This window comes from Gavia stellata, unplaced genomic scaffold (assembly GCF_030936135.1).
Source record: "Gavia stellata isolate bGavSte3 unplaced genomic scaffold, bGavSte3.hap2 HAP2_SCAFFOLD_34, whole genome shotgun sequence".
Taxonomy (NCBI): Eukaryota; Metazoa; Chordata; class Aves; order Gaviiformes; family Gaviidae; genus Gavia; species Gavia stellata.
In genome coordinates, this window is record NW_026776320.1 from 1,140,337 (window position 1) to 1,155,016 (window position 14,680).

At 42.3% G+C, this 14,680-nt stretch overlaps 1 protein-coding gene across 1 annotated transcript in view; it reads left to right on the forward strand.

Annotated features, from left to right (window-relative positions):
• The window catches only part of LOC132320849 (ATPase family AAA domain-containing protein 2-like), a 102,056-nt gene that overhangs the window by 8,636 nt on the left and 78,740 nt on the right, over positions 1 to 14,680 (forward strand). Inside the window, exons 3-4 of the mRNA XM_059834473.1 lie at positions 13,032 to 13,140; positions 13,364 to 13,479. Of these exons, the coding sequence (XP_059690456.1) occupies positions 13,032 to 13,140; positions 13,364 to 13,479 (225 nt within the window). The remainder of the gene's footprint in view (positions 1 to 13,031; positions 13,141 to 13,363; positions 13,480 to 14,680) is intronic.

Sequence of the window (14,680 nt, forward strand, 5' to 3'; positions counted from 1 at the left end):
AATAATAAGCATATAAATTCTTTAACTTGGCAGATTGTTTGGGATCAACAGAGAAAGACTTTCTTTTTCATCTCTTGGAAAATAATGTTGCTGTCTGGCTGATGAGCACTAGCTCTCCTTTCCAGCATCTTCACACTACGCCAGACAAATTAGACAAGGTGCCAGATCACCCCGTTCCATCTCGCCGTAAAGTTTTCAGTAACACAAGAAACACTGCTTCGTGTATCTTCACATCGGGAAGTACAGGTGAGGATGTGTGCTAACAAAGTACAACTGCAGCTCTCTGAAAATTTAGCTGGTATAAATTTAGCAACAAAACAGGCGCACAAAAAGACAGAACTTGAATTTTTAAGCCAAGATAGGGAGAAATTCATTTAGTTAAAAGCATAGTACACTTTAAACCATTTTTGTCTTGGCATAACAAGGGCGTAATTCCAGTTAGTGACCTTTCACATAGCTATTCCATGGCTGAACTTTATTTCTTAAACATAAGGCCAATAAAGTCAGTCTCTAACAGCTGCTCAGATTCCATAGTGACAGAATTTCACAGGTCTGTACTAAAAAGAAATATGGGCAGTACAAGTGCTTGGGCCTTGGGAGAAAAGTGTTCCTCTGAGACTGACCTGAATAATGAAGCTTCACCTTACTTCCCTGGGAAGCAAAGGGGAATCCTTCCTCTTGTCAAGCCAATCAACTTTGTAAAAGTTTTTCCTATTGCAAATAGCAGCCGAGCAGCACAGTGGCTCTTCAGAAGCTTTCCCATTCTCGCTTTGTGGCGAGGGAACACTGTGTGCGCGGTCGGTCTGCACTCGCCTGTGAAGGGTATGGACTTTCTCCCACAGACACAGCAGATGAGAGGATTTAATAGCCTTACAGGCAGAAAGACTAAAGAAGCTGAGAGACTAAGGAGATGTACTCATGAGGTAAAGACTAAAGGACGGGACAGACAAAGACTCAGAAGAAAAGACAATTCTCCCTCTACCTTCCAAACATAATTCGGTTTGCAGCAAAATTATTAATGCAAGCAGTACATTTATAATTATTTGCTTTTCTCCCATTGACAGGTTTCCCAAAAGCCGCTATCATCACTCATCTAAGAGCTCTATCTGCCTGCTTAGCATTTACTCAGTGTGATGCAGTTTCTCAGCATATTCTGAAGCTCACTCTTCCCTTGTACCACATGAGTGCTTCTCGGCATCAGTGGATGCACTGAATTAGGCAATCTTTGCCTTCTAGTGAATTTTCATTAACTTGAGAATGCTGTAACATTCTGTTGTTTGGCAAGTATCTCCGTTTGGTGAGTAACTCAAATATTATGTCTACCAATAGACTTGTGTCATTTTCTCATTTTTATCACCTTCTACAGTCTGCAAACAATATCTAAGATACATGCCTAGTTTTTGAAGCTTAGAACAGATGCCAATCGTTACATAGATCCACCATAACATGACTTGAGGTCTGCGTATTGCTCATACCACTGCGTATGTTCTGCAGGTTTAACTTAGAATCCTATTTGTATCCTGTACCAAAAGTCTAAAAGGGCATTCACATAGGCATCTCGGCAGTCAGGCTTGATTTTTAGTGTCAGAAGGTACAAATGCATTGCGGAAGCTTTAACTAACCTTCAGAAGAAGGTCAACTAAATCTGTGTTGGAGCTTTTTGAGTCACATATTTGAGTAACACCTACAGAATTGGATTCTTTATATTAAAGGGAAGGAAAGGAAGAACGACGGAGCCTCCCCTTTTGATTCTGATAAGGGGGGTTATTTGTAGAGAGCTAGCAACCAGGTGTTTTTTCAGGTATGTCCTCCTGTCCTGTCCTTAGAGTCTTGCCCAGATGCTGGTTTTTGGTATGCTAAGTATACACCTGGACTGTTTTAAAAGCCATTTCAGTGCTTTGTTTCTTAGGGAACAGCATGGGCAGGCATGCTGGGCTACAGCAACTGATCCCAAGACTGCTGCTGCCTAACCAAAACACAAAAGGGATAGGAAAAGGCACCTTAAAAGTGCAAGGAATACACCCCTCGTGTACTCCCCACAGGATGACCTTCTGCAACAGGTCAGGAGAGTATCATCTGCAGAGAGCAGGAAAGGGCCCCACATTACATCTTCTGAAAGTTTGAGCAGACCGTTTTGTGCTGTTAGGGGATGCCGAGAGGCATTCGGCAGTTTTGCCTCTCCCTAAATACTGACAAATTGCCTGAAAGGCACAAATTTGACTGCGAACAAGATGGGAACCTAACGGAGAAAGCACACAGAGAGAGTATACATTTAGAGAGAAGTGTAATTTTTAGAGAGTTTAAAGAATTGAGGAAAGCTATTTTTTCACTAATAGGTTACTGTACTAAGTAAATGTATCTTCAAATGCAGTTAGCATAGGTTATCTACGGTGCCTCAGGACAGCAGTGCCCTCTTCTCGGAAAAACCTTTGGAACAGACTTGTCTTTATGGTTCCATTAGATGGAGAAAATCTATATGGAGCTCTAGGGTCTATATATGTGGAAGCGATTAAACCTGCTTGCATTTATGTGTTCTCTGACTAAAGCTTTTTTTAGCTAGCTTACTACCAAAGATACTATCAGTACTAACTGATGAACATCTACACATGTGTAAATTCTTATTAAAGCAGATAAAAACAATCTTAGAAAAAACCCTCAAAATTACAAAAAAACATATCGTTACTTTAAAAAACATCTTAGGGGAGGATAATAGGATGAATGCTGAACTCACAATTTTCTGAGTGGACAGATAATTCAGTCCCTTCTGAAAAAACCAGATGTGTCTTGAGAAAGAGTTCATCCTAATCAAGAGTGACAAACAAAAATATGAAATTCTCATGCAAAATTGGATTTAAGATCAAATCAATCTTGAAAATTTTTCAGCAGTCCATACGTAGGCTCTTTCTAATATAACTTGCAACCATGGTTGACTGATTTTGTGAAAACCAGACAGGCTGAGAGTTGTTCTTCTCAACCTCCCTGACTTGACTCTAGAAGAAGAGCAGGGGCCCAGCGACAATGATGCATAGAACCAGTGTACTCCGAGGCTCTGAGATAGTAGGTTTTTCACTTGACTTTTGCTAGCTTTATTTCTTGTTTGCAGAAGGATATTAGGAAGAGGTTTCTAAGAGCATGCAGGGAGTGATTTCAGTTTTGCATTATTTGTGCTCTGGTTTGGTTTGAGGTTTTTAGGGGTTTTTTGGTTTTGTTTTTTTTTTTTTTTCCAAAACTCGTCTTTCCATGTAGAAAAATCTGACTTTATTAAAATAACATCAAGGGATCATTTAAACAGAAAATCTCAGCAATCTGTATTCATAACACACATTTAAAATATTTAGTACCTGTCTTTATTGAACTTTTAATCTTATCATTGCAACTTTTTAAATAATTACCAAGACAAATTCATGCTAGCTATTCAGTTTGAAGCAATCCCACCTGGTAATGACTGACCATTATTACCATCTGGCAGCTCTTCGGTGCCTGTGTGAAATGACTTGGTGGTCTAAGCGTGGATCCTGTCCTAAGTGCTGCCAAAAGAGAGAAGGAGCTGGCAAACTTATTAGCAGTCTCAGCTCAGAAGCCAAAGACTAAATGATCTGGGAGCTGTGGAAATGGAGTAGCAGTGTGAAGAGGAAATCAGGCATGTTACAGATCATGTTACAGATCAAGACGGAAAAACAAGAACTGAAAAGTGGCCTGTTTCAGCAAGAGAAGTGAAAGAAAATGTTGGCTACATTGAAAACACCGTACAAGTAATAACAGTGCTTGAAAACAGTGTGTTTTGAGCTTTTCCCTTAATGTAAGCCACCTTTCAAATGAGATTATTTTATATACCACTTCTGCTCTCGTACACTGACTATCGTGTGTAGACCAACTTGTTCATGAATTGGCATTTGAGTCACTGCTGTACAGCAAATGCTTACACAGAAAAATAACACAGGAAGGCGTTTAGCGTATTTGTATTTAATGTCTTAAATGAAGTTTAACAGCTGGAAATGAGAGGAGAGCCAGTACCATAAAATCAGCCAGCTCTCTGCAGAGCATCGCCAAGTGTCCCATGAACTAGAGATTTTGTGATCAGCTGCACCAATGAAAGTTAAAGAAAATTCTTATTTTGAAACAGAAACTTCCAAGCTCGCATGTGGCTTTGATAGAGAAATGAGTAAGAAATAAATGCTGCATTTAGACTGAGATTTCACTGTACCTGTGAATCAGATCATTCTGTCTAACTGAAGACATTCCATAGTAAAATGGTATGATTCATTTTACTCAGTAATTGCATCCAATTTTCAATGACACAGGCTGAAATGGAACATTGCATTTTACTTGAATTACTTCTTTGTTAGGATGTTATGCAAATCACTGCAACTTTCAAGCATCAGAAAATGCATCTGGTGAATGAAGGATTTAATCCAGAAATTATAGCTGAACCTCTGTACTTCATGCATCAGCCTGCACATTCCGATATTCCTTGGACAAGAGAGCTATACAAGAATGTGGTTTCCGGTGAAATACGTTTATAAAGCATACGTGTGGATGTGGCATTGTGGCATGTAGCTTGATGGACATGGTGCTGTGTGGTGTTGGGTGGGTTGGTTTTTGGTGTGTTGTGGCTTGTTGTTGTTGTGTGGTGGTTGGCTTTTTTTTTTTTTTTTTTTTTTCAGGTTGGACTTGATGATCTTACAGGTCTTTTCCAACCGTAGTGATTCTGTGATTCTGTGAAATAAAACTACAATACAGAAAGTAAATGTCAAGTATACTCCTGCAATCATTTCAACAAAAGCCAGGATGCACTATTTGTTCTAAAAACACAAGATAATTTGTTCTAAAAACACAAGATAATCAAATTAGTCTTAATGTGATAGAATTTACCTCTTCATAAGACAGAGCCACAATAGTTATGTGCATTGTGTAAGCTGCGCTGCATCTGCTCATATTACTTCCAGTACTCACACATGCAAATTTTTATTTTACACTTCTCACCGATTCAAATTATTTTTGCCTAAGCCACCAGTATCTTACCTTAGCTGAATATTTCACTCCTTTAGATCATCATACTGATTCTGCTTTTAGAACGCATAAATGAGTAGATGAATAATGTCATAGGCAATAATAAAATATAAAATGGGCAGTCAGAAACAGAAGCAAAATACTGCGCAAGCACTGCATGTAGACTTCAGTTCAATGTCTGTTAATTATATTATGTAATATTTATTGCAATATTTTATGTGATGCTCAATTTCAGATTTTTATGGAAAATAAACATTCTATGTCAAAGTACAGTTGTAGTATTTAGTGGTCGTGATTTTTCACAACTTACACCACAACTAACACAGATTAAACTCTCCCCAAAAGTTCATCCCCGCTGACACATGACCTCTTCCTTTACTTGTCAATTGTCATATTCCTGAAATAGAGTTCTCATGAAAACAGGGCAGAAATGACTATAACTTCCAGCTTTTGCTGGAAGTGAACACCCAGAACCTGTTACAAGGTGAGGTGACCCCTGAGGCCTCTCCTGCCCACGCCCCTGGGGGGTCCCTCACCCTGGAGCCAGGCCTTGGGCTGACCGATGGCCCTGTGAGGAGTGGGGCCCGGCTGTTCCCCCCGCGCTGAGTTACCGGGGTGCCTCTGCCCGCCAGTGCTTCGCTGCTTTTTGTTTGTGCAGATTAGCCTTTAATCACGTCACCTAACATTCTAGGGAGTTCCCAGGCGTGCCTGTAGATTTTATAGGATGATAGAAAAGCCATAGTCATACCAGCTGTAGGAATACTATTGAGTGTGTTTGCAGGTAAGAGAACATCATTATTTCTTGGTCTAGGCTTTTTTTTTCTAGTTGTCTCAGTGATGAACGCTGAACGTATTGGTTTAAGTCTTTACATGCTCCTGTGTGTGAGTGTGCACAAAGCCCTGCCTTCTTCAAATAAACCTAGGGCTCTGTCAAATTGAAAAATAGTTGAAAGGCTTTCTGTTATGATTTCTTTCTTAAACCTTTGAGAGGAAAAATGTTAAGGGTGACTCTGACATATCCGACTGCCTCTTGTTAAGCTTTAGGTCTTGTTACATCCATCTGTGCTGGATCTGAGAAGCAGAAAATGTCTTCAGGGGTTTCATCTCAGATGCCCCAATTCAAAAGCCAGTTACGGGAGGCGTCTCATGAGGCCTTGCTCCACCAGCCCAGAGGACTGCTGGAAGGGAGGTGCTCCTTAAAACGAGCCATGAAGGAAAGGTGATGGAAATCCTCCTCGTGCAAAAGGTCTGTCTTATCATGAGAAGTTGTCAGGTGAACGGTGGGGATGACTTGTTCAAGGTTGACTGAGGAGAAGACCGTCAGACAGTTACAGGATTGCCCAGCTCTGTGGCTCAGGGCTGACCCCTCAGCAGCAGGTGGCCACAGCTCTCATTGCATGGCCCTGCATGGGCCTTACGCATGCATCACTGCCCTCCTGTAGTGACATTCTTCACGCCTCTGTCACCATCTCCATCAACTACTAATGGAAGTACCTCTTGGTAAAGTTAGTGTCAAGAAGTAGAAGAATCTGGTCGTTTTTCTGCCTTTTTCAGTGTGAGATGTAGTTTGGGGTATTCCTAATGAAACCTTGGGTTGTAAATTGAACAAGCCACCTCTCATGGTCATCACAGCTTTCCTCACATAGTAGAAGTGATAGTACTCATCCTCCTTGCAGAAATACCAATGTGAACAAGATCAATGGTAATAAAAGAAGTGTATCTTGAGTTCCCTTTGGCTTCCTGTGGATAAATGCCATCCTCCTGAAGGAAATCTTTTAATATCCCTCCAAATGAGGTCACAAATGGAACGGAAAGAGGAGAAAAACTCTCCTAACTAGATTTTAATCCCAGGACATGCAAGGTCAAGCTTGGCTGCTTCTCTGAACCAATGTTGAAATAAAAGGTGGGGGTTTTTTCATGAAACACTAAGTTTATCTGAAAGGTTTTGCCGCAATAATTTTTTCAAAGGCTATTAAGCTCAAGTTGTCCACAAGAAAGGTGTGGCGGAGAGGAGCTTTAGCTTTGAAAGCTGGTTGGCTGGGTTTTTTTTCTGAGGGCTACTTCTTGGTGCCGAAGTGGTTCAAGGCTTACCTGCCATGAGTTGCACCACTATCAAGTCATGAGACTTACAGAATAAACTTGCCTAAAGGAGGGAGAATTCCCTTCTTAGCTCAACATACATGGTTCAGATTAATATGTTCTTATTTCCTTCTTTCTTTCCCTAGGAATTTTCCTCTGGCAAAATTGAATGCTTCAGTGGACACTGTTTGAAATCAATGAGAAAAAACATGCCGCCCTGTTCAGACTCTAGCTTTGACAAAAGCATGGAAATATTAAGTGAAAATGTCAATTGAAGACACTTAACGAGGTATTGTATTTCTAGATGTCCAATCCCTGTTCAATTCATAGAATTAAAAGGAAAAGTGAAAGCATGCATAATGAGTCATGTCATGATAAATCTACAGCTAAAAATCTGCGGGGCAGTATGATTATGTTAATGTCAGTGTCAGTGTCTTAGAACGAGAATCACTCTTCTTAGTAAAAGTCTTCTGCTTGTATAAAAAACGTGCATCTTTTCCCAACTCTTTTGAGATCTCTCCTCCGCTTTGGTTACTGAGATGTTATTTGCACTGTTGAGACTTCAAGATTAGCCGGTTAGGAAAGTTGCGTCCCTACCGAACTGTCTGCATATGGTACGCAGCAGACTTGGGACCTGAATCCTCAGTGTGGTCCACAGGCTTTTCTTTGCATGATGTGGAGCACTGGATTACAAACTTGGTCAGGTTCCCTAGTCTTGATGGGGAACAGTACAATACAAGACTTCTATACAATATTCTAATACAATAATTCTTTTCTTCTTTCTCTCCTCTGTTCTCTTTCTTAATGTAGGCGGTTGGCAAAGCCAAAGTCAGACCAAAAAAAAATAAGAATATAAAGAAGGTAAGTAGTGGTAACTCCCTAGGATTCCTTTTTACTCTGGTTTCTGAGAAGGATTGTGTTTGGTCACTCCATCTATTTAACTTGGCCACAAAAACTGCTGAACTTATCAACCCAAAGCAGCTGAATTTGTGAAAATAGATAGTGAAAAGATAGTGAATTTCCTACGAGTTTTAGGAAAGAGGTAGGTGAGAATAGAAGGATATGCTATTAATTCCTGTCAGGCTTGGGGAGAACACAGCTTGAATTCCAGCCTGCTCTTAGGCACTAGTGCCTGAGAATCTGTTCCTTAGCTCAGGTTTCTTTGTGACACGGATTTTCTGGAGTCTGCAGGACACAAATTACTTGAAAATCGTTCTTGCAAATAGGAGGTAATATTTGAGTTAAAAAGTAATTCAGTCATGAGGCGCACAAACCCGCTGATGTGGGGAAGGTGTCACTGAAGTTCAGTGATTCACCTTGGAACTGAATCACTGTGCTGAGTACACAAGCAGGCTTGGTGCTGTGAGGCTGCTTGCTGGCAGCTGGGAAAATGCGTTATTTCCAGGCAGCGTCCTGCCAGCCATGGATGGGCTGAACGCAGGAAGGGGCCTGAAATGCGCTTTGTGTGTAGTAATTCAAGTTCTAATTGTGCACTACTTCCTCACTGACCTCTCTTAACTGTTTTAATGATAGTGCAAGTAACAGACCCGTGGCAAAGGATGCTGTGTGGTAAATACTGGGCAGATCGTTTTTAAAGCAGGCAAGCGTTTGAGTTCTTTGCTATTTGGGAGTTTATCTTGAGACGTTTCTTATCTTCTAGAGATTTTGTGTCAGGATGCAGGAAATGAGTGATGCATGCTTAAACAATGGACTAAAACCACGCATCTTAAGAAGAGACTTCCCACATAAATATTTTTTTAAAAAAACTATTCGATACAATTTGACATGGATGGAGTAAAAACACCTTAGAGAGAGGTATTTGTTGCTTTCACTTTTCCAGAAAGAAGTAACTGGAATGAACTTGCTTCCTGCATGGAACAAAAGCTGCGTGTTTTTTTTCATCAGATTGGCTTCCCAGTCTATTAAAAAATTGCTATACAAGTCATGCTTTTAGGTAGGTAGTTTAAACATAATTAATTAAAGTTGAATGCTGTGGTCATGACAATAACTTCCAATTCGGTATTTAAAGAAAAAATCAAGCCACTGCAGATTTTTTTACATTTTACTAGAGCAACGGTGAAATAAAGGGAATAATGTATTTTCTGTCTCAAAATATTTTATACATTAATGCATTGTAGTCACCAGAACACTGAAGACCGGAGCTGATGCAAAAGCTGCACAACAAGTCCATGAAGAAAACGGGGATTTGGAGGTCCGCTGAAGCTGCAGACTTCAACAAAGTCGTTACACCATTACAAATCAATCTGTTTTGTTCGACAAACTTACAACAAAGTAAGTGGGTTTTTTTCATGATCTTACAAAGCTACTAAAATGAGCCTTACTAGCAAGCCTTTCTGCTATGGCATAATATTGGCTAGGGACTTTCTCCTTCTTTTGACAACAGAAAAAGGTATTGTTATTCCTGGCAGCAAGAGCTAAATGTATTCAGTGGTCAGGCTGAGACTTCCCTACGTGCCCTTACGTATACGGTACATCCGTGTGACAACTGCTGGGCTGCAGGTGCCTTCCATAGTAGAGTTCCAACAGGGTGGTGCAGCTTGGAACTTCTGGGTTGTTACTGGCAACCTCTGCTAACATTCCGTGGTCGTTGATCAGGTAGGGTCTCCTCCTCTTCCTCTGCCTGCACTGGTATGTCCTGCTCGCAGGAGCAGGCAGTGCCCCTGTGCCGTAAGAAGAGCCGGCGGGGAAGACGGCCGGCCTGGCTGAACAAGGAGCTTATGCTGAGGCTCGGGGAAAAAAAGAGAACTTACCACCTCTGGAAAAAGGGGAAGGCAAGTGAAGAAGAATACAAGGACCTCGTTAGGTCATGCAGGGAGGGAATTAGGAAGGCGAAAGCCCAGCTAGAGCTCAACCTGGCCACGGTCGTGAGGGACAACAAAAAAAGCTTCTATAAATACATTAACAACAAAAAGGGGGCCAAGGAGGATCTCCATCCTCTACTGGATGCGGCGGGGAACATTGTCACGAAGGATGAGGAAAAGGCTGAGGTACTTAATGCCTTCTTCGCCTCAGTCTTTAACAGCCACACCAGGTATCCTCAGGGTATCCGTCTCCCTGAGCTGGATGACAGGGATGGAGAGCAAAATAGGCTCCCCATGATCCAGGAGGAAGCAGTTAACGACCTGCTATGCCACCTGGAGACTCATAAGTCTATGGGGCCTGATGGCATCCACCCAAGGGTGCTGAGGGAGCTGGCGGAGGAGCTTGCCAAGCCGCTCTCCATCATTTATCAACAGTCCTGGTCAACGGGGAAGGTCCCGGATGACTGGAGGCTTGCCAACGTGACGCCCATCTACAAGAAGGGTCGGAAGGAGGATCCGGGGAACTACAGGCCTGTCAGCCTGACCTCGGTGCCGGGGAAGGTTATGGAGAGGCTCATCTTGAGGGCGCTCACGGGACACGTGCAGAATACCCAAGGGATCAGGCCAAGCCAGCACGGGTTCATGAAAGGCAGGTCCTGCTTGGCCAACCTGATCTCCTTCTATGACCAGGTGACCCGCCTAGTGGACGAGGGGAAGGCTGTTGATGTTGTCTACCTGGACTTCAGCAAAGCCTTTGACACTGTTCCCCACAGTATTCTCCTAGAGAAGCTGGCGGCCCGTGGTTTAGACAGGTACACTCTTCGCTGGGTAAAAAACTGGCTGGATGGCCGAGCCCAGAGAGTTGTAGTGAATGGGGTGAAATCCAGCTGGCGGCCGGTCACAAGCGGAGTCCCCCAGGGCTCAGTTTTGGGACCGGTCTTGTTTAATGTCTTCATTGATGATCTGGATGAGGGGATAGAGTGCTCCCTCAGCAAGTTTGCAGACGACACCAAGTTGGGAGGGAGTGTTGATCTGCTTGAGGGTAGGAAGGCTCTGCAGAGGGATCTGGACAGGCTGGATCGATGGGCTGAGACCAACCGGATGAAGTTCAATAAGGCCAAGTGCCGGGTTCTACACTTTGGCCACAACAACCCCAGGCAACGCTACAGGCTTGGGGACGAGTGGCTGGAAAGCTCCCCCGCAGAAAAGGACCTGGGGGTGTTGATCGACACCCAGCTGAATATGAGCCAGCAGTGTGCCCAGGTGGCCAAGAAGGCCAACGGCATCCTGGCTTGTATCAGAAATGGTGTGGCCAGCAGGAGCAGGGAGGTAATCATGCCTCTGTACTCGGCGCTGGTGAGGCCGCACCTCGAATACTGTGTTCAGTTTTGGGCCCCTCGCTACAAGAAAGACATGGAGGTGCTGGAGCGTGTCCAGAGAAGGGCGACGAAGCTGGTGAGGGGTCTGGAACACAAGTCTTATGAGGAGCGGCTGAGGGAACTGGGGTTGTTTAGCCTGGAGAAGAGGAGGCTGAGGGGAGACCTTATCGCTCTCTACAACTACCTGAAGGGGGGTTGCAGAGAGGTGGGTGTTGGTCTCTTCTCCCAAGTGACTAGTGACAGGACTAGAGGAAATGGCCTCAAGTTGCGCCAGGGGAGGTTCAGGCTGGATATTAGGAAAAAGTTCTTTACCGAGAGAGTAGTGAAACATTGGAATAGGCTGCCCAGGGAGGTGGTAGAGTCACCCTCCCTGGAGGTATTCAAGGAGCGTGTGGATGTGGCATTGTGGGATGTAGCTTGATGGACATGGTGCTGTGTGGTGTTGGGTGGGTTGGTTTTTGGTGTGTTGTGCCTTGTTGTTGTTGTGTGGTGGTTGGCTTGCGTGGGTTGTTTGTGTGGTGTTTTTTGTTTTTTGTTTTTTTTTTTTTTTCAGGTTGGACTTGATGATCTTACAGGTCTTTTCCAACCGTAGTGATTCTGTGATTCTGTGATTCTGTGAATTATTGTTAATACATTGATTTGTGTAAGGTGTGGGGCTTTGTACTTCGCAGCAAAACTGTTTAACCTGTTTTTTGGAAATAGGTGCTTGTGGCTGCTTAAGACTTCCAGGTCTGAGAGCATGTGCGGGAGGATGTATTTGGAAGGTGTTTCATGTGTAAAGAATTTGGGCACAGCCAATGTTGAAATTTGCCACTGGTGTCTCTGTTTTGGGATTGCCAGTTGCAGAGAGGTCTTCATACCAGAGCATCTTTTATGTACTTGCCCTCTAAATGAATTTTCTTAGCATCAGAACTGCCTTCACTTTTAATTAACTTTTCTTCCATGCTTATGAATGTTCTTATAATGCTTGGTTGAGTTAAGATACTGAGGAAAGTTGGATAAAGCCAAAGTGAAGTAGTCCCAGTGTTTCTGCCTGTCTGTCCATGGCTTAATTCTCTTTGTGAAGCCCAAATGGGCATTGTTTTCAGAAAGGTTTGCCAAGTGTAACAGCAGTGGGATGTTTTTTCCAGCATGTATAGTCATGGAAAACCAGTACAAAACTTAGATTACAGTTAAGAGAAGAACAAGCAGCCTGTTGTCTGAGGAAGGCTGTGAACTGAAAATTACTTAATGCTATCATGCAGAACAACTTAAGTGCTATTATAAACTGCCATAATTTCTTTCTGTTGTCTTACTATGATCTTTAGAATTCTTATTTTTCTCTTGCTTAAATGGATTTTTTTTACTGTGCTCACCGAGAGGGAAAATAAACCTGAAAACAGTGTATTTTTGCAAATCTCAAATGCTTGTTCTTAAATCTATAAAAACCTTGAACATTTGATCTAATTTTTAAGTAGTGAGAGCTTGCATTCATGTATGTGCTGTGTTGACTGGTGTGGCTATTCGTAAGTGCTAAGAGTTGTTAAAGTAAACCCAGTTTAATGCCTGCAGTGACCTTTTTCCTTTATTTACTCACAGACATTAAATAGAAAACAATTTGAACAAGTATTTAACTATTTAGGAAGTTTAAGCTCATTTGTAAGGTTTTCTGCATTCACTTGCCATTGTTATAAAAGCAAAAACCTTCTAGCTGCATCGTAAGTTAGAAAGCGCTTTTCTCTTTCTCCTTAATTCAAATCAGGTGTCTTCCACTAAACTTTCGAAAAGACGATTTGAAGGGAATTCACAAGGATCGAATGAAAATTGGAGCATGTCTGGCTGACGTTGATCCAATGCAAACAGATTGTTCAGTAAGTATTTTTAGTTCATTGTGTCAGTGAGATGTTTCCAGTGTTTATGAAAGCTTTCAATAACGTGCTGTCTACAGCTACCTTGGTTTACAGTTTTCTCTCAAGCAGTTTGAAAATTGCCCAGAGCATTTCCTTTGTGCTGACATACAATTTCTGATGGAACCTTATCAAGGTTGCAGCTTTCTTTAACATATAAAATGTGTTCTTTTGAATTTCTCTTTAGGTACGGTTTGATGGTGTGGGTGGTCTTTCTGACCACATTTCAGCTTTAAAAGAGATGGTCGTTTTTCCTTTGCTTTACCCAGAAGTCTTTGAGAGATTCAAAATTCAACCTCCAAGGTAACAGACATTGTTTCATAGAATCATAGAATGGTTTGGGTTGGAAGGGACCTTAAAGATCATCCAGTTCCAACCCTCTTCCATGGGCAGGGACACCTTCCACTAGAGCAGGTTGCTCAAAGCCCCATACAACCTGGCCTTGAACACTTCCAGGGTTGGGGCGTCCACAGCTTCTCTGGGCAACCTGTTCCAGTGCCTCACCAGCCACATGGTGAAGAATTTCTTCCTTATAGCTGATCTCAATCCACCCTCTTTCAGTTTTAAAGCCATTACCCCTTGTCCTGTCACTACATGCCCTTGCAAAAAGTCCCTCTCCAGCTTTCCTGTAGGCCCCTTTCGGGTACTGGAAGGCTGCTCTAAGGTCTCCCCGGAGCCTTCACTTCTCCAGGCTGAACAATGCCAACTCTCTCAGCCTGTCTTCATAGGAGAGGTGCTCCAGCCCTCTGATCATCTTTGTGGCCCTCCTCTGGACTTGCGCCAACAGGTCCCTGTCCTTACGTGGGGGGCCCCAGAGCTGAACGCAGTACTCCAGGTGGGGTCTCATGAGAGTGAAGTAGAGGGGAAGAATCACCTCCCTCGACCTGCTGGTCCCCCATTTTCATGAGAATATTCAACTGAGGTATCAATATGTTTCCATGCTTCAAAATTTTCAGGAGTGTTGATGGGGTTTTTTAGCAGTAGTCAAAAGTAATTTCTTAAAACTGGATAGAATCCAGAATATATGTAGGTTCAAAGATGTACTGTGTGGTGAGAATATACTTTGAAAGTGTCTTGCCTTTAAAAGGCAGGGTTGGAGTGTTTTTGTTTTGAGTTCTACGTACAAGTCAACTTCATTAGTTTATAAGCAGGAAGAAGGAATTACCTACTGGTAGTCAACTGTAATTTGTTTCTTGGAAGTCCAGTTGTCTCTCCCACCGACTCTCTTTTTTTTCAAGTGCTCAAGTATCAAGTTTACAATTGATAGGACTTGCAACTAGAACCTTGCAGCGTTTGTTGTACTTAGTTATGAAATGAAATTATTAGAGATTTACTTGTTAGCTTTACATATTCTTGGTCAGCAAAACTCAATCATGGTATATTGAAATACGACTTTTAATCCTTTGCTTTCAGTAACTTTAAAAGTATTACAAGGAACGACAACAAAATCTGTGTTTTGCTTCTTTATTCATTTAAATTCTTTTTGAAACAGCAGTGTATTGGC